Consider the following 20,647-nt stretch of genomic DNA (forward strand, 5'->3'; position numbering starts at 1 on the left):
TAGGCACCTAAATTTAGAAGATGGAATTTTAAAAATTGGTTTATAAGAAAAATAATGAAATTTTAAAGGACATTAGCATACTTCATTTTCAGTATCTGAATTTTTTCTACTAGCAGTGGTGTGAAGGCCTGAAATGTCAGGTATTAAAAAAACCCCAAAAAATCAGTATTGAAAGGTGGATTTTTTCTTATAGTACAGACACAACTTGCAATTCTTTTAGAAACAAGTGATCCCAAAGATGCCATATCTATGAAGTTACTTCTTTAATACTGAGCTGTACTAAGAACCAAAATGAAGTGGTCAAACTTATTTTAAAATGGAAGCTGTTTTTTACAAAAATCTACAATAAGGTGAAATGGAACACTTATTGTTTAATTTCATGAGGTGATTAGAGATAATGTAATTCCTGATCTTTAACATTGTTCCTGCATCTGTAGATGTTGTACATTCAACCACTGTTCCCTACAGTGTAATGTTTCTTCTTTTTACTTACATAATTGGATTTCTACCACGTAAAAAGGTTATGCATTGTACAGTCGCTGCTGAAGGAGTCTATATGAACTGTTTAAGATCTAGTATTTAACATACACATGTATGAGTGAAAGACTACCAGTTCTTTGCTAAAAACCTTGTGGTTTCATTCTTGTGCTTACCTACCTATACTGTAAAACTAGGGCTCAGGGCACTTATTGCTGGCTTTGAGGTCATGACATACATGAACACTACATCTTTAACATGAATTTAATCTTTGAATACCACAGTAGATAGTAAGATCTATAGCTAGAATCTTCTGGCAGCTCTTCTTCCACATGTACATCTGCTCCGTCTGAAGGTAATCTTGAAACAAGTTTGTTGAGACATTATTTCTAGAAATGCTTAGCTTTTATAAATGCAGATATTTTAAATATAAAATCAGATCTTAATTCTGAAAGATTTTCTTTGTAGCCCAGTCAATTTCATCCCCACCCCTCCAGGAATACACATCCCAGCTCATATCCCTTCTCCTTGAAGCACTTCAGTGATGTCATAGAATCACAGAACAATTTAAATTGTAAGAGACCTTTAGAAGTCACGTGGCCCAAGCCTCTACTCATATATACGTATATATATGTGTGTATAGCTTTGTCAAACAAATGAAATAATGCATATGAGGATACAGTATTCAGTCTCTTTTTTTCCTTCCCCATAGTAGTTATTTTTTAGTAAACTGGTAATGTGAAGAATAGGAAAACAAGTGACTACCACTCTTTGCTATGTAATCTATATTAGAACTCATCACTATGCAGGTGGGTCGTTCCTTGGCCCACTGCCTGTTAGTGTTTGAAATAGAACCATTATTAGTCTTATTTCATTACGCATAAAGGGAAGAAATGAAATTATTAAATTTTATCCTTTCTGCCATTTTACAGATAGCTTTGATTATTAAATTTAACTGGTACTTGCGTCTGGTCAAGTGACTTCTCCTGTTACAGGAAATTGTCCAGTTGCTGACATTTTAAATGAATCAAGCATTATACTCTACTCTTATAATAATTCTGAAGCTTAAGGATATTCAGTTTTGGCTTGGATTTTAAAGAAACCTAAAAAGTTTTAGCATACAAATCCCATTAAATTTTAATGAAAAAGACATCTAGGTCTCAAAAGAACCTTTGAAATCGTGGCCCATTTTTCTTTTTTTTTAGCATCAACAAAGCTACTAAAGTAAACTTGCTGCTATAGGATACTTTTATGAGTGGAAAATAAGAACTGAAATATACTGCTAAATATTTTTAGGGTTTTAAGTGTCTTGTCACTCATCCAGTTCAACCTGAAAGGGCTTAACTCTCAGCATGCAAGTAATCCCATTGAACTGGAACTGGAATGCATTTTCTCTTGTCTTTAAAATTGCATAAATCTTGGCAAGATGAGTATTCACAGTATTTGCAATGTGTCTTGGAAACACTAGTTCTGATTGAAATATGTATTTAGAAGTAAAAGGAAAACCTTTGCCATAGGACTTCATTGTATTTCAATAAAAAACTTTGATAAAAAGTGGTGTTATTTAATGTGAAATAATAAAGGAAATAATAAATCTGATTGCTTAACTTGCAATGTCCTTTCTTGTTCCTCCAAGCATTTCACCAGCATAGCAGGCAGCACGTACTGCCTTAATAGATTTAGTAGAGTCCTCCAGCTATCTTAGGCACATTATGTTGTGACAGTTTGAAGTCCCTAACCCTAAAGCTTGATCTTAGCAACTGAAATAATCCATTAAGACACTGGAGTTTAATGTAAAAGCACCAAAACATCATCAAACCTAGTTCCATGATACATTCTGAGGTACTGCCCTGATTTTCTGAATCAGGATCCTGATTATTGACACCTTTTTAAGAAATGTACGGCTTATACAGTTTGGTGGCAAAAAAAACCTTCTTGGTCTGTTCTTAGTCTGCTTGCAACAAAACTTTAATCTTGCCTTTCTGAAAAGAAAATTTGACATGTAAAACCACCTGTGGTAGGGCTATGTTGGCCAGCTCAGATGGTGAACTTGGCTGGCTGCCTAGTCATGTGAGTGTTAGGGTTGGAGCATGGGAGGAGGGGCAGCCATGCATTCAAGGGGAGGATTGAGACAGCATCAGTTCAGACCATTGAACTTGCAGTGAGACTGGAATCATTAAATGGCATTATATAATGGTAAAATAATGCCATTATAAAATGGTATTAAAAGCTGGTATTTTTAATTGTCATCAGGACAGGCTCTGAACTTGAACTGCACATAAATGGTTTTGATTCTCCATTGTTTTGTTCTTCATGTAGTCTTTCAGATCTGTACAAATCAAGCTGCCGTCAAAGTACCTTGAAATAGCTACTGTCATTTTAGTAATGTGTTGAGGCTACCATAATTTACTGAGTTGTAAAATGTAAGGCAGTAAGTAACAGGTCTTAACAGCAGAAAATTTTTCTAGTTGTAGTCTTGTTTACTTTTTTGCTGTTCTGACAGCTAATCATCAACATTGATCATGAAATATTTTCTATGTGGAAAGATCCCATGCACGAGTGTGCTGCCCTGCCATTAAAAAACAGCCAAAATCTTTTGTCCTAATATATATGGGATGAATTTAAAGCATGTTTTTATACTTTGCGGTTCATACCATATAATTGTTAACAGTTCATCTTTCCTTAACACTCTGGGAAAACATAGATGCATACTAGCATTTAAGAACATTTGACATTACTGATTCTGCCCATATAGTCATCATTTAAATAATAGGCAGTAGACTTCAATTTGTAGGTTAATAATTTCATTTGTATGACTAGCATCTGAAAGGCAATAAATATTTTTAAATTCAAAATGTAGTGATAAGTTCATTGCTCCTTGCATCTGCTACTTAAACTATGCTTGTATATTATCCCTTTTTCACTCAGATCAGTGTATTACTACTAATACTGCAGGAATGCTCAGTGCTTTTTTATCTTTCTCAGTGAAATCTAGAGAGCTAGCACAAAGTCATTTGGTTCTTGCCTAAGCTCTATACCTTATGTTTCTTCTGGATATATAAAACCACACGATCTTGTGCACTTTGATGTGGTTAAAATGAAAATGGATATTTGATTATACACTAGTGAATATACCAATGAATAATTGGAAACAATTACTTTCAAAGTATTGTTCGTATAAAATTCTGAGCTAGACTTGCTTACCTTGACATAAGGATATCTATATGGGTATTAAAAAACCCTCCTTTTTTTAAATTGTGACTCCCCTTGTATTCTATTTCCAGGGTGCCTGTATATTAAATGTCATAATGCCTTTCTACATCTTGAGGTCCACTAGCTAATACAGAGGTATTAGAGCCAGCAGTGTACCCAAGTGGCCAAGAAGGCCAACACCATCCTGGTTTGTACCAGAAATAGTGTGGCCAGCAGGAGTAGGGAAGTGATTGTGCCTCTGTACTCGGCACTGGTGAGGCTGCACCTCGAATACTGTGTTTGGTTTTGGGGCCCTCACTACAAGAAAGACATTGCAGTGCTGGAGTGTGTCCAGAGAAGGGCAACAAAGCTGGTGAAGGATCTGGAGAACAAGTCTTCTGAGGAGCGGCTGAGGGACATGGTTTAATGGTGGATTTGGCAATGTTAAGTTTACGGTTGGACTTGATGATCCTAGAGGTCTTTTCCAACCTAAATGATTCTATCAAATCTTGCAGTATGTAGGTTGGCACATACTTGGCCATCTTTACACTTCACTGCTGTTAGTGCTATTTATTACTATTGCTACCTCAGTGGTCGTGTGTGTCATTAGATATCTAATGATTAGACTAGTACTTGTCTCTGACTTTCTCCTCAGTAGTACAGGGTTCAAGGTCTGCCCCTGTGGAGGGGCCTTGGTACTGTTTAATTATGATAAAGGCCTTGCTCTAGGCTGCCTGGGACTCATCTTGTGTATAAAGAGGAGACATTTTGCCAAGCAACACATATGTATTTTTCATAGCTTCTAATGACTAGAGAAGCCTGGCTATGTCTATGCCTTGTGAAATGATCTTTTCAGGTAGTTTCTTTCAGATACTGAAAGGAAGGATGCTTTGACATCTGAGTTGTATATGATAGTGTTTATGTGATTATAGCCTTGGTGCATGTTTTCATCAGAAGGCTGAGATGATGATAAGTTACCATTTACTGAGTTATTGCAATGTTAAAGGGATATCTTTGCAACCATCTCAGTCCCAAGTTAGAGGTAAGACAGAGCACAGGCATTCTTGGCAGGGTGACTCAGACTTTAAAAGAGATGTATTCTCTCTTCTTGCCTCCACTAGAGTACCTTAGGGAGTCATCTGGAACCTCTGCTTGGTTAACTCAGGGGATGGTAGATTGAAGAGGACTTGGATGAGGGTATAGGAGGTGACCTAAAACTCATTGTGTGTGGGGGGAAATGGTAACTCTAAGGTGTGTAGGTATACTTGTGCAAGCTTGCATGAGAAGTCCCTGCTGGCATTAGGTTCCACTGGTGAAAGCACAAGTTTGTACAGAACTAGGGATGGAGCAGAATAGGAGTAACACCAGAAGAAATAACACAGCTTTTATTCCTCATTGAAGCAATAAATGCTGTGATGACTTCTTTATCTCATGACTTCAGGCAATTCTGGGGTCTTACAAAATATATGACAAAATCAGAATGTGACAATGGAAGAGGTGAAGGAGAAATCTCCCAGATCCTGGATATCTTACATCCTTTCATCACTACAGTGATAAATAAGAGATTGTTGGAGCCTGCAAAATATGTGAGCTAAGAAGTGATACTGTCTTTCTTTCAAGGGATATGAATGTTTGTATTCTCCTACTACTGTGGTTGTGTGTAACAGACAAGAGGAAAGAGGAGGTCTTGTGATACAACATTTAGGAAAAAAGAGCTGAAGAAGTCGAGTTTGATTTGGATATATCATTTACTTACCTTCCAGCCTCTAGATGTACTTGCTAATTTACTACCCCTTTTCTAAATAGGGCATTTTCCACAATTCATAGTCCCAGTTTAATGGGCAGTTACAACAGGGATATCAAGAGAAGCTAAACTTTGTTGTGACCAAGTTGATTCTAGTCACCTGGCAGCCACAGCTGTGGTGATGACAAGATCTGACTTAATCTTTGAGAATATCATGAAAATGAAAGCTGTGATCCTTCCACTGAAGGGTCACTAGCTTCATACATATATATTCCCCCCCCCCTTTCTTTACTGTTGTGCTGTCTGAACTGTTCTGTGGTGTGGATTCTGATTCTAAGAGTCTGAAAAAAATCTCTTGAAACTAATTTCCTTTTGCCTTGGCTATTACCTCCTACTTCTGTGGAGCCTGGTTTTAGATCACTGTAAAGCAAGTAGATCTGGAAATTGTAAAGTGGTGGTGTATTCTATCAAATTCCTATCCCATTTCATCATCCTTTTTCATGAATGCTTCCAATAAGAGAGCATTGAAAGATGTATCCTTAGAATACAGGAGCAGGGAGTACTTAACCCTGTAATTTTTCATTAAAAATAAGAATCTTATATTCCAGATCTTTGACACTTCCCTGCAGTGATCTATCATTTCAAGTCTTAGCTGATGATTTTAGCCTGTACAGTTCCCTAGGTAAATCTTCAAGTTTGGTTTGTGGTTTTCAACTCTCAGAACTTTTCTCTTCACACATGTGTTCAGCCAGCCTGCAGAATCTACTTTACTTCACTGGTAAGGGTGACTCATTATCAGCACAGAGTCTTGCTCTTTGGTCTTTCTTAAGCAGTGGTAGTAACTAAATGTTTGGAGGCTGTGAAAGTGCACATGAGACAAAGGATCCATACTTTGGCTCAAATGTAGGGTTAATGACAGCAGTGCTACTTTTATGTTTAGCAGGAGCTTATCTGTCTCCAGTATGAGAGAAAGTATGCTTGGGATTCTGGCAAGAACTGCTGGCCTTGGGCACCTAAGTGACATCATTTCAGGTCTCAGCTGTTCTACAGTCAGATAGCCAGTAGATAATTCAGATGGTGCATGAATATGGTGTTGAAGGTCCTGCAACAGATTCTTTTCAGGTGTGCAATGAGATTTTTCTCTTCTTATACCTACTCAGTCTAATGCATCTATTCTGAGGTATAAGTCACTTGTATTGGGTTTTGAAGAAATAGTTACGCCTAAATATTTTAAATCGACATTGTGTAAACAGGCAGGAAGGAGGATACCTGACTGGGTTTTGTGTTGGTTTCTTTGCCTTCTCTGTTTTCAGATTTTGTTAGCAGATAACCTCAAAAGACAGCATTTCCACAGCAGTAAGATTTTTTTCAAGGGACTGTTAATGTACATGAGGGAATATCCATCAACTACAGTAACAACCACAAATAAGAGTAAGAAATGCTACATTTTAATCCCAAGAAGGCTCATCTTGGACTTCTTGCCCAGATCATTCTAATCACCCAGGAGCAGAAATGAGTCTTCCTTTCACATACTGTGGTACAGGAGCTGAGGGGTAACGTTGCACTGAAGGTTGATAGTTGCAGTTTAGGTACTTGTGGTATTATTTGGTATTAGTTGAACCTAGTTAACCCCATCATCCAGTTCTCAGTCCCTTTGCCTATTCTACCTGAATTATAACCTTGTAGAACTGGACAAATCCTGTACTGGTTTCTGTCCCCTGTATCAAGTGTCACTACCTCAGATGACCTGCATGCCCTTTACGTGACAGCCAGTGAAATGCAGCTGTTCCCTACATTTCAGAACAAGACATTAACTAGACTGACTTACAAGTTAATAGAAAGATGTTTCTGACTAATGTAGTGGCCTTCTGTGATGGAGTGGCTGCATCAGTGGACAAGGGAAGAGCTACGGATGTCATCTATCTGGACTTCTGTAAGGCCCCCACAACATTCTGGCTGCCAAATTGGAGAGAGATGGATTAGGCAGGTGGACTATTAGATGGATAAGGAATTGGCTGGATGGCCTTGTCCAAAGAGTTATAGTCAATGGCTCAACGTGCAAGTGGAAACCAGTAATGAGTGGTGTCCCTCAAGGGTCTGTATTGGGACAAATACTATTTAATATCTTCATTGATGACATAGTGGGATTGAATGTACCCTCAGCAAGTTTGCAGATGGCACCAAGCTGCATGATTCAGTTGATTCACTTGAAGGAAGGGATGCACCCAGAGCGACCTTGACAGACTTGAGGAGTGGGCCTAAGTGAACCTCACGAAGATAAACAGGGCCAAGTGCAAGTTCTTGCAGGTGGGTCAGGGCGATCCCCAGTATCGATGCAGACTGGGGAAAAAAGGGACTGAGAGCAGCCCTGTGGAAAAGGACTTGTGGGTACTGGTGGATGAAAAGTTGGACCAATGTGAACTTGCAGCCCAGAAAGCCAATGGTATCCTGGGCTTCGTAAAAAGAAGGATAGCCAGCAGGTTGAGGGAGGTGATTCTACCCCTTTGATCTGCTCTGGTGAGACCTCACCTGGAGTACTGTGTCTGGCTCCAGGGCATGCAGTACAAGAAGGGCATAGAGCTGTTGGAGCAGGTCCAGAGGAGGCCACAAAAATCATCAGGGGGCTGGAGCATGTCTCCTGTGAGGAAAGGCTGAGAGAGTTGGGGTTGTTCAGCCTGGAGAAAAGAAGGCATCAGGAAGACCTGATTGTAGCCTTTCAATATATAAAGAGGACTCACAAGATCAAGAGAGACTTTTTACTAAGGCCTGTAGTTGTCAGGACAAGGGCTTACAGTTTTAAACTGGAGAGAATAAGTTTAGATTGGAAGTAAGGAAGAAATTTTTTATGATGAGGGTAGTGATACACTGGAACAGGTTGCCCGGAGAAGTTGTGGATGTGCCCTATCCTTGGAAGAGTTGAAGGTCAGGTTGGATGGGGCTTTGAGCAACCTGGTCTAGTGAAAGATGTCCAACCCTCGTAGCCACAGGCAGGGACTAGATGATCTTTAAGGATCTTTTCCAACCCAAATCATTCTAGGATTCTTTTTACTGTATTTCTATAGCAGTGCCTGTTTCAAAGATACAATCTAGACATGAAACAGTCTATTACCTGTTCTGTAAAAGATCTTTCTGCTAATGCTTTGTGCATGTAATCTTCCTGTATAGGTTTATGCTGTAACAAATTCTCTGTTGGCTCTTATTCTCTAAGTGGCTCTTATATCAGCTTTTGTGGTAGGAGAGTCAATCTTCAGGGCAAGCATCTTCACATTATAAACCAAAGATCTTCACGGATCTCATTTCTGTTTCCTCTCTGACATGATTTTGGAAAGCCATATGAACCAGTCTTCTGTTTCCTCTTTGCTGAAGAGAAATAAAACTTGAAATAGTTGGGCTGGAATTAATCTCCCCTAGCCTCACACATCTGAAAATTAGACAACTCATCTCCCTCCATATTAAAGGGATAAAGAAATGAAATAGTATCTTACTGTCCTGTATGAAAATACATGTATCTAAATATGTCTTCAGATAGTCACGTCTACCCAAGTTGCTTTCTCCTTCTTCATTGACTGAAGGAATGTAGACTGCTTGCTTGCTGTTAGTTACATGAGCTGAGTGTGATAATTGTTTGTGTTACTCTAAGACATCAATTCATTCAGGAACATACCTTGACTATTTGTGATATCCAGAAATATAATTTCTAAGTTTATCAAAGTGGATCTCAAACTATAAGAACACATTATGAGCTTGATAGTTCGTGGTAGTTTAAAAGTAGTTTTGAAGTAGCAAAATGGTATTTTATTTCATTAAAATTCAGATAACCTCTTCTGCCTAAATAGTGCTTGAGCCTTTACAGGCAGCTTTTCTTTGACAAAGGTATTCTGAATGCGTCTATGCCTAATTGAACTCTTCAGTGAGCGCTTGAGAGATGCTCCTTATTCCCACCTCAAATAGTTGGATACTTGCTGGTTAGTAACCAAGAATGGAGTCCATATGGAAGGAAGCAGACAATAGCTGTGCTGTTCTGAAATGTGTTCTCCATATGGATTCCAAAACTCAGGCTCCTTCCCTGCCCTTATCAAATCCTCCATTTCCAGCTTGTGTATCAACAACTAATGAAGGACAATGCTGCACATTGTGGAGTCTCCAGTTTAGAGAAAGGGAGAGTGTGACTCAGTGGGAGCCAGTGCTCTATCAGTTCCAATGTTCATGATCAACATATCATAATACAAAAAAATAAAAAAGAAATATTGCTGTTACCTGTTACTTTTGTAGCCTTGCAGCCTTAGCACAAGCCAGAAGGGAGGAAAGCCAGAACTTCTGTGGTTGGTGGCAACTCTGGTTTAGATAAGGCTGTCATTCAACAACTGTGTTAAGTCAAATTGTAGAATCCATATGGATGGGATGTCTGAGCTATTACTGAGAATGAATACACTTTTTTACTGCTTTTATGAAGAATAACTTTCAAAGTGGTTCACTTTGTATGAAACTGACTCATGATTTTTGCTATCTAGCTGCAAGATTTATATATAAAAATGCCTGTTGGGTATGCAAATATGAATTTTATGAATAAAGAAAGAAGCCTTTGCATGTGTCACCTATATTTTCAATACAGGTTTACAACTTAGTCTAGCTTCCATTAAAAGTAAAAGCAAAAACTTATTGGTTCAAAGTTGCTTTCTAAAACCCTCTAATATTTTAGGTATTGATTCTACAAATCTTCTGCATAAATCAGCTTATGTCTATGACAGACACAGTTTTGTTCCTGATATTTTATCAATAAACCACAGGTCTTACAGTATATAATAAGTATACCTTTTACACTAGCATTTCAACATGGTGTCTGAGTGTTTGGAAATGAATATAAAACTGGATATTTAAAACTGGGCAACTATTCTGTCTTTGTCACCATATCCTTGTGTAGAAAGATGCAGAAAAATGCCTGAGAAGTCTATTGTGTAGCAACTTGGGTTTTTGGATAACTTGTTTGCATGACAAAAAGAGATGTGGGTATCAAATGAGTTTAATATTCTAATCTGACTTTTTTCTCTTTAGGTTGCAGCAATCTATAAAGATCCAAGTATTGGAAATCTTATAAATATAGTTATTGTAAAATTAATTGTAATTCACAATGAACAGGTAGGAAGAATAAATATTAAAAAGATTTATTTATATTAGAAGAAACAAAATACATGAATTTCCATTGTAATTTGTAATTCCAAAGTTGAACATTTTTTAGTTTTAAATACAAAATATTTCCTTTACCTCTAAAATCTGGTTTTATAATAGGAGGCTACATGTCAAATGTCAGGCTAACTTAAGAGCCTTTATTTAATGCCTGTGTTTCCCCATCTCACTACTAGCACCTCCTGTTGACCTAAGTGAGCATAAATCAGATACTGTATGAAAGCTTATGGTATAACTACCTAAAGTGTTTTGATGGAGGGTTTTCAGCCCTAAAAACGGCAATATTTTAAGATTGTAAGAAATATATACTCTTCAAATACATGTTTTTATATTTATTTATCATAAATGTCTTGTCACTCTGTTTTTTTTAATATTTAACACATGGTGCATGCTCACACACACTGAATAAAATGGGTTCTTATAACTGATGACTTGTAGCTAAATTAAGACCTGATCCTACAAACAAATCTGTCAGTGAACTTATGTGGAGTCCTGCTGACTTCCTTTCCATGCACACTCATTGTTCTGCGGACTAAGGGCACAAATGACAGAGTAATAAGTGCAAGTGCATGAATATTAAAACCCTTATTTGGATTTTTTTGGCCATTTCTTGCTTAGGAAGGACCAGCTATCACTTTTAATGCAGCTACCACTCTTCGTAATTTTTGCTTATGGCAGCAAGCGCAAAACACTTTGGATGATGCTCACCCTTCTCATCATGATACTGCTGTTCTTATCACTAGGTACAGTATCTGAAATAACCATAACTACTTAGCTAAGTGAGACAAATGCTTCAGTTTCTTTTTTGCTATGTAATTTTTTGATCATTCCACTGATATTTTTCTTAGATAATTGAAGTGAATAAAGACTCTCTTGCACTTCCCAAACCAATGATTATCAATTCATGAGCAATTACTCTGAGTGCTATGTTGGTAGCTAAACATCTGATGAATCTTTCATTAAAGATGGTGGAAATTACTTAGATCTGAAATTGTTACAAGGAAGTGAAGTCTTTAACCATTGTATGTATATGTGATAGGGGTGGGGTATTCTACATAATGGAATCAGCTGAAGGATGCAGTGGTGGTCAGCTCCTGATAGCCCAGGTGTAAATAGAACTACCAAAAGCTTACAAATGGAAAACATTTAAATATTAGCATATATTTTTCCAGTACATCAGTTGCCTCAGTAAAGGCTCTGTTGTTCATTCACTGAAATATATTCTCTTTTGCTGTTCTTTTTCATTATTCCCCCCCCCCCCCCCACTGTTCCAGTTGGATGTACTCCAGCACTTCAAACTGTTTGATATTTGTCCTGAATTTTATGTTGTTATTTTGGCAGAGAGTTCACTACATAAGGTAGTTTCAAGTATACTGCAATCTGCACATTTTTCAGCAGCATTTCATGCTTGATCTACCTTCTCTGTTGTAGAGAAATAATAGTATTTGAGTTTTTATTCTTTGCAGGCTACATAGAAAGCAATACTGTGAGCTTACTTTCACTAGAATGCAAATTGTTTGAATGGGCTGTAAGATTAAAAATTGAGAATCAGATTTGCAATTGCTGTAATTAATACAAAAACAGTGAAATACTTTAAAAATGTTCTTTTATTTGCTGTAATAATTTTAAATAAATCTTTTCCTTCAAGGGAAGATATCTGCAGAGCAAGAGAGAAGTGTGATACTCTTGGTGAGTTATTCTTTTTTTAATCATTATGATTTTATAAGAGAAAATGTATAAGAGAATTTCAGTGTAGGGGAGAAAAATCAGTAGAAGAGATAAATCATTTTCTGACTGCAAAATTCCTTGAATCATTAGAGTTGGAAAAGACCTCTAGGATCATCAAGTCCAACTGTCAGCCTTACACCACCATGCCTCCTAAACCATGCCCTGAAGGGACATGTCTACATGGTATTTTGAAAACATCCAGGGATGGTGACTCCACCACCTCTCTGGGTAGCCTGTTCCAATGCTTGACAACACTTTTGGTGAAGAAATTCTTCCTAATATCCAATCTGAACCTCCCCTGGCACAACTTGAGGCCATTTCTTCTCTTCCTATCACTTGTTACTTGGGAGAAGAGGCCAACATCCACCTCTCTACAACCTCCTTTCAGGTAGTTGTAGAGAGTGATAAGGTCTCCCCTCAGCCTCCTCTTCTCCAGGCTGAAGAACCCTGGTTCCCTCAGCCGCTCCTCAGAAGACTTGTTCTCCAGATCCTTCACCAGCTTTGTTGCCCTGCCCTGGACATGCTCCACAACTCAATGTCCTTCTTGTAGTGAGGGCCCCAAAACCACACACAGTGAGGTGCAGCCTCACCTGTGCTGAGTACAGGGGCACTATCACTTCCCTACTCCTGCTGGCCACACTATTTCTGGTACAAGCCAGGATGCTGTTGGCCTTCTTGGCCACCTGGGCGTGCTGCTGGCTCATGTTCAGCTGGCTGTCAACCAACACCCCCAGGTCCTTCTCCTTCAGGCAGCTTTCCAGCCACTCTTTCCCAAGCCTGTAGTGTTGCATGGGTTTGGTGTGACCAAAGTGCAGGACCCAGCACTTGGCCTTGCCAAACCTCATCCAATTGATCTCATCCCATCGATGCAGCCTGTCCAGGCTGCGCCATAGAGCCTTCCTATTCTCGAGCAGATTAACAGTCCTGCCCAGTTTGGTGTTATCTGCAGACTTACTGAGGGTGCGCTCAATTCCCTCATCCATATCACTGATAAAGATATTAAACAAGACCGGCCCCAACACTGAGCCCTGGGGAATACCACTCATGACCAGCCACCAACTGGATTTAGGTCCATTCACCACAACTCTCTGTGCTTGGCCATCCAGCCGGTTTTTTACCCAGAGAAGAGTACTCCTGTCTAAGCCATGAGTCGCCAGCTTCTCTAGGAGGATGCTGTGGGGGACAGTGTCAAAGGCTTTGCTAAAGTCCAGGTAGACAACATCCACAGCCTTTCCCTCATCCACTAAGTGGGTCACCTTGTCATAGAAGGAGATCAGGTTGGTAAGGCAGGAACTGCCTTTCATGAACTGGGCCTGATCCCCTTTTTGTCCTGCACATGCCTGGTGAGCTCACTCAAGATGAACGGTTCCATAATCTTCCCCAGTACTGAGGTGAGGCTGTCTGGCCTGTAGTTCCCCAGATCCTCCTTCTGGCTTTTCTTGTAGAAGGGCGTCACATTGGCAAGTCTCCAGTCATATGGGACCTCGCTTGTTAATCAGGACTGCTGATAAGTGATGGAGAAAAATAATTTAAGTCACACAGGGAAAAAAAAACCCAAAAAACAACTTCTCAATGCTGTTCTGCCCCAGCATGTACTTTGGTGCCAGGTGGTTTTTCGTTTTGTGTAAATTTGCTGGATAGTTGAGGTACAACTTTCAACTTGGCTGCATAGTGTTAATTTATAGAGTCACTCTTTCTACATGACAATTCACTCCGTTAAGCTTTTATATAAGGATTCAATTTTTCAGGTTTAGCTGAACTAGGTACAATGTGTGACCCACTACGCAGTTGTTCCATAAGTGAAGAAAATGGATTGAGTGCTGCTTTTACTATAGCGCATGAGCTTGGACATGTGTAAGTACCTCTTTTCCAGCAGGTAAATTTTTTATTTCCATTTGAATATGACCAGTTTCCAGTGATTGGCTCTACGTTTTTAAGAGGGTGTAGTCTGCTACATCCTTTCAGAATAGTCATTATTTTTGCCCCTTGTAGAGAGCCAGCCTTGCCCACCACCTAGAGGTAGAGAAATTGTGAATTTTATAACCTGGTTGGTACCCTGAATTATGGGAAGTACTGGCTGTACAGCTGTAGTCTGTCCTTCTGTTATATGAACTCGTCGGGACACTGGGAAGATATATCAGATGTGCACCATAGTCCTGTTAATTCCAACTGCATTCTAGCCCTGACAGGGCCTTATCTTTAAGAAAAAATAATTGTTAATATAACACAGAAATATTCTTCCTTGTGTTTCATCCTTTCAGAATACAGTAGAGTAACACAAAGAGAAATACTTTACACAGAAAAATAAGAGGAGATGACAGCATTTTATTTTATGAAGCATACCTCATCAGTGATGGCAGAAAGGTGCTATACACTAGATCCACAGTGTAGGTAACAACGACGTTACAGAGCTCAGTAGCTAGCTTGTTGATTTTCATGTGCCTGGAAGTTCATTTAGATACATGCCATTTGTCATGGTACTTAAACTGAGATATAAAATAACACAATGTGTTAGTTGCATAAATATGATGTTGATGTGCTCTTTAGTTTGTTTTTGTTACTGAATAGTAAGGGTTATGATGAGAATATTGGGGTAATGTGTTATGGACAGTCTAGTGAAGGCCTGTAGATTCACTTGAGGAGATGGGTTGCTTAAATAAAGTGGCATACTCCCAAAACACTGGAATTTTTCTGGTGGGCTAAGGACTATGTAATTGTAAAATTCTTACTGTGCCCAGCATTATAAAGTCAGGAGCATTTTAGAAAAGGAGAGCATTTTGTAAAGCATTTTTAAGGTATCTATTGCCATAATGACAGATAGTTATACTAAGTGAGTCCCATTGAATTTTAAGGCATTTCCATCTCAGAACTCAAGCATTTTGCTGCTACAACAAAAAGGGTTTCAATTAATTATTGCTGAATTTGTTTTGGAGTTTGTCTGTTTTGCTTCTTAGATTTAATGTGCCTCATGATGACAGCTTTAAATGTAAAGAAGCTGGAATTAAACCTCAATACCATGTGATGGCTCCAACTTTAAATTACCATACAAGTCCGTGGACCTGGTCAAAATGTAGTCAAAAATATATCACTGAATTTCTTGAGTAAGTATCAATATAATGCTCTGTACTTTTTTTTCAATTTCGTGTCTTTCTGAGAAGTATTTTGAAAGATTGCTTAAATACCAATTTTGTGGTGTTGTTAAGTTTAATCACTGATTCGTAGGGCCTCAGTCCTGCAGAAAAATAATCTTTGGATGATTCATGACTTTGTTAAAGCTGCACTCAACACGTAAAGCTAAGAAGACTTTTTTTTTTCTTCTAGTGGCATTGGTGAATTATAAATTTTTTAGTACAGTTTTAGTAGGTCAGAACAGACAAACTTTATTTTAGGAAGTTTTTATTTCAAAAATAAGTGGTAGGTATAATTTAGGCAGTACCATATTTTTTTTTCCTGCAGGAATGTGAAAATGAGAAATGGCAGCCGTAAAGCAAAAAAACCTTTAAGCTTTGTTTGGTGGATATAATGCAAAATCCACTGAAGGAAAATCAAGTGACTTGGTTTATTTTATTGATTTGAATTAAAGTCATTATACAGACAGGTAGGCGTGAAAACCGTAACTCCGCTGAGATATGCAGGTGTAAGTGTTGTGTGAGTAAGCTCCCAATGACATAATTAGGAGTGATATAGTCACATTTTGTTCCTGTTTTTACAACAGTACTGGTTATGGTGAATGTCTCCTAGACAAACCGAGTGGAAGAATATACGATCTTTCCTCTCAGCTGCCTGGGTCAATGTATGATGTCAACAAGCAGTGTGAACTTATGTTTGGTCTTGGGTCACAAGTGTGCCCGTATCTGGTGAGTGAACAACACATACAGTCATGCTCAATCTGTACTAAAAAATTAGTGAAAGGTAGATTTAGAAATAAAATCCCAGGACTTCTGGTTTTGGAAGAATTTTATCCTGAAATATGTCAAAGTTCTATTTTGTTGAAGGGGGAAGAGCTCAGTGGAGAGAATTGCAGCTCCATATGCTAGAAATATATAGACTTAAAAAGTAGGATTAATTTGTTTTGATTTGCACACCTGTGAATGTGATTATAATTCCTTTAAAAGATCTAAAGCTGCATAAATTAAGGTTTCCTGCAACTACTGAAAAGCAATTATTTCAGCACTTTTTACAAATGTTTTCACATTATAGCCCTTATCTTACATTAACAGGTCTTTCTTATCAGATTCTTTCAGTGCTTTTTTCAAACATATAACTTTAAAATTAATATATATGAATTCAAATACTTGTTTTGGTCCAAAGTGTAGATTCCTTCTACTGTGTCAAAGCATCAGAAAATCTCTTCAAGGCTGTTTAAGTGTACGTTTTCTATACTTAACCAAAAATTTCTTTAAAGCAAAACTGGGATCTGGAAAGAAAACTTGAGAAGATTAATGAACTTCAGTTGTATTTTGAAAGCTTAATGTGGGCATTGCGATGTCAAATTAATAGAAATATAACATTATTACTTCATTACTGTTGAGATGTCACAGAGTTAGATTCTGGATCAACTTGACAAATACGTCTACTAGTATTGCGTGGCTTGTTGGAGCTCTTTAAAGAAGAGAATTTAAGATCAGTTTCAGACTGGTTTAAGACAGCTGTTGGTGAGGTAAAATGTTGTTTAGGAGGAGTCAGGCTTTAAGAGAATATTATAGAAAAGTAAAGGGGGATTCGAGGACCTGAAGATGGTGTTACTGAAGACTGCTTTGTAAATCTTGTAATCCATAAATGTTATTTGTCTATTAAGAGTCTTTTAACAATTTTAAAAGGAATCTTTCTTCTTAGTTTTCTAGTCAGTGTATTTTTAACAATAGTTCCAGTTAGCGTCTTTATCTGGGGTTTATACTCAAACTGTGCTCCATAGTATCAGCCGGGATCTCTTACATACTTTTAAATTAAATTAGCTACTGAATTAGAAGATGAAGTTATCTATTACTTCTAATGACATCAGCTGCAAATACTCCACATTCCTGCCTGACCTTATGCAATTTTTTTTTGTTTGGATTTATCTGTGAAAAATTGTAAGTACTAACAGCAAACACTGAACTCACATAGTATGAGAAAACAAAAGAAATATACCAACTAATGTCTAAAATGGTGTTACAGGTACAACAACAGTAATCTTGGTTTCTTTTTAGAAACAATGCAAACGCTTATGGTGCACAAGCACAGAAGGTGTTCACAAGGGTTGTCGTACTCAGCACATGCCTTTGGCGGACGGAACAGTCTGTGGTGTGGGAATGGTAAGCCTTCACATATTTCTTTGTTAGTACCTTCATATGGCAAAATTGTTGACGTAGATAAGAAAGATCGGTGCTTGCTGTGTGGCAATACTGCACCTGTAGCATATTAATGTGTAAACAGTATCTACCTGACTTTACTTGCAGTTTCTTGAAGGCCTGTAATGTTGTGATGTAAATAATGTAGGTTGTCTGTTCAGAGTAATGATAAAAGTTTACAGATGCAACACTGGTTAAAAATAGGTGGAAGACCTCAAGGGAAAGTTGCCATCTTCCCTTCTGTTTGAAACTTCAGATAATTAATAACAAGTTGGGGTTTCCCTCATCAGTAGTGCTCCAAAGATGAATTTCCAGGAAACAAGATATCCCAAAAGTGTGTTCCCCCCAGTTTGTCTTGCTGAGGCTGTTTCACTGAACCAAAACAGATTAAGTGCAAGAGACACAGATATAGGGGTACACTTATTTGGAAAGAGGGAGTCTTTGGATTAGTATCCTCGTTGCAGTACATATTTGTGCATTGTATTTGTTTCATTAAAAATATGAACTGTATAAAAAAACTGTCATGGGGAATTCAGATTGGTGTTAGGAAAAGGTTCTTCACTGAGAGGCTGGTTGTTCATTGGAACAGGCTCCCCAGGGAAGTGGTCATGACACCAATCCTGTCAGAGTTCAAGGAGCATCTAGACAATGCTCTTAGATGTATGGTTTAGTTTTAGGTAGTCCTGCAAGGAGCAAGGAGTTGGACTTGACGATCCTTATGGGTCCCTTCCAACTTCCTACTTGAGATATTCTATGATTCTGTGAAAGCATTTATCAGTACCTCTTCATCTACTCCAGTAAGTGCCTTAGCCACACATAACTTGTGCTGATATTCTGTCTTGCCTGTTTTAACATAATTCACAATACTTGGATCTGTTGAGTGCTAGAAACTAGGAGCTCTCTTCTCACTTATACCCTAATGCGTAGGACTCTACCTGGCTGTATAATGTATGAATTGAACGCTTTGACACATAAAAAAGAAGAAATGGAAGCTGGACTTCATGCATGCTGCTCGTTGGTTTGTTTGATAAAGAGTGTTTGGGTGATGAGAGGTCAGCTCACCACTTCCTCATCTGGGAGGCTTTTTTTGAGTGCAGATCTTGGTCTATGTCCTCCGACGATATAACCTTTCTTGGGCTGTCCGTAAGGGTCATGAATATCTAATTAGTAGATATAGTCAAGGCACTTACAGAACCTTGGTAGAAGCAGAAGTAGTCGTGGAAGCTAGTTGGATCCAGAGTTATCACTGAAGATTTGAGGGTTTTAGTTTTGGATTTACATGTAGTTTGGGAAGTGAACACAAGTTAGGTGCTTGAGTTCTTTGCTGATCTAAGTTTGGCTTCTCCTTGTCTCAGTTTACCACCAGCAAATAGAAGTATTTTCATACCTGTCAGGGTTGTGCGAATAAATATTTCAGAGATTTTTTGACATGTTCAGATATGACAGTGATTATCTGAAGTATGGCTGGCTTATGTTGAGCTGCTTTTAACAGTAGTGTGCTTTGGCAGCTTCAGGGGCTGTGAGAGCAATGTTAACATTTTATCTTTTGATAGTTTTATAGGTTCGAAGAGGGTTAAAAAAAATCTGGTCTAATTTCTATGTATAATAGGCTGCTGCATTTTACTCAGTTATTACTAAATTTCCCCCAAGAACTTTTAATCTTTACAGACTGTTTGGGTTTTTTGATTTCTTTTTTCTTTTTCTGTATTTGCTAAGAGAGTAGTAGCGAGGAATTTGAAAATACTGTCTTAATGGATAACAGTTTAGTGGGTGAACTGTCTCAAACGGTTTCTTTCTCTCTTGCAAGATTAGGAAAAGTTATTTGAAGGTTGCAGTGGAAGCTGTGCTTGATTAAATCCTATTCATGCAGCTGGTGTTATAATGTTTAACCCATTTTTCAGTCAGTCATTGATCAGAAAGGAAGTTTATCTTTTATATGAACTTCGTGTGTAATCTTTAGTTCAATTGACTTGACTCTAATTTGCCAACATCAGAGGACTTCTTTTATATAAGAATACAAAGACCTATTTTATGCAATTACTGCAGTGAAACCAGTTTTCTCTAGGAAGTGAAGAGCTAATTACGGTCATTCCCTCTGAAAGATGTAAGAAAGAACAGCAATTAATCTGACAAATTGTCATCTGTTCTTGTCTAAGGGACAGCTCCTTTAAAGCTCAGTCAGCAAGTTTCTATTGATGTTAATAGGAATAAGACATGGCAACTAGTTATTGTAATTAATATTTGCCGGCAAGCTAAATCAATTTATATTTGGCATATGCAGCATTATTGCTATGATGCAAACAGAAAAGATCCGTTTAAAGCATTTGAAATTTCAGTATCAACTTAATTTGACATGAGTTTATTTTCACAATAATCTTTAGTTTTTCTGCAGGTTGGGTGTTGGATTGGTGGATCTTGCTCTATAGACTGCTCTAACAGTCCTTTTATCTTTCCTTCCCCAAAATACAAGAAGATAGAAATCTAATAATATCAGAGGCTCTCAAGTGAATGAGCAAACAGCTTTTACAAAGTACCTGCACTTCCTAATGGAATATCTTCTTGCCGTATGCAGTCTATGAGCATGCACGCATTTTGAAAGATAAATGTGTTTTGTATGTCTCATGGTGCACACACGTGTAGAGCTCAGTGACTTCTTAATATATATAATATTAGTAGTAGGCACAGATACTAAAAGGTACATTTTATTAAATGTAGCCTTTTCTTAAAGCATTAAAAGGGAAATGCAGTCTACTATTTCAATGGTTTGTAGAGAATAAAGAAAATATTTTCTTAGGAATTAGAATGTTTCCTGTATAAATTCTATAGATTTAATATTATTAATTATCTAGAATTAATATTACCAAAATAGGAAAACTTTCAATTTTACTTCAATTTGCTATCTAGTCACATTTCTTTTAGCCAATCAGACTGTACTTTGTTTGTCCTAGAATTACCTGCAAAAATTAGTTATATTTGTTTGTTGAGCTTCTGC

The 20,647-nt window shown here is 37.8% G+C and overlaps 1 protein-coding gene across 4 annotated transcripts in view; it reads left to right on the plus strand.

Moving 5' to 3' along the window:
• Positions 1 to 20,647, plus strand: part of ADAMTS20 (ADAM metallopeptidase with thrombospondin type 1 motif 20) — a 100,207-nt gene that overhangs the window by 19,015 nt on the left and 60,545 nt on the right. For 3 of the 4 annotated variants that reach the window (XM_075080969.1, XM_075080970.1, XM_075080972.1), the window contains exons 5-11: positions 10,466 to 10,549; positions 11,216 to 11,340; positions 12,246 to 12,286; positions 14,074 to 14,179; positions 15,280 to 15,426; positions 16,041 to 16,182; positions 17,515 to 17,619. In XM_075080969.1, coding sequence (XP_074937070.1) covers positions 10,466 to 10,549; positions 11,216 to 11,340; positions 12,246 to 12,286; positions 14,074 to 14,179; positions 15,280 to 15,426; positions 16,041 to 16,182; positions 17,515 to 17,619 — 750 coding nt within the window. The remainder of the gene's footprint in view (positions 1 to 10,465; positions 10,550 to 11,215; positions 11,341 to 12,245; positions 12,287 to 14,073; positions 14,180 to 15,279; positions 15,427 to 16,040; positions 16,183 to 17,514; positions 17,620 to 20,647) is intronic. The other variant, XM_075080971.1, reaches the window with a different exon arrangement.

This window comes from Phalacrocorax aristotelis, chromosome 1 (genome assembly GCF_949628215.1).
Source record: "Phalacrocorax aristotelis chromosome 1, bGulAri2.1, whole genome shotgun sequence".
Taxonomy (NCBI): domain Eukaryota; kingdom Metazoa; phylum Chordata; class Aves; order Suliformes; family Phalacrocoracidae; genus Phalacrocorax; species Phalacrocorax aristotelis.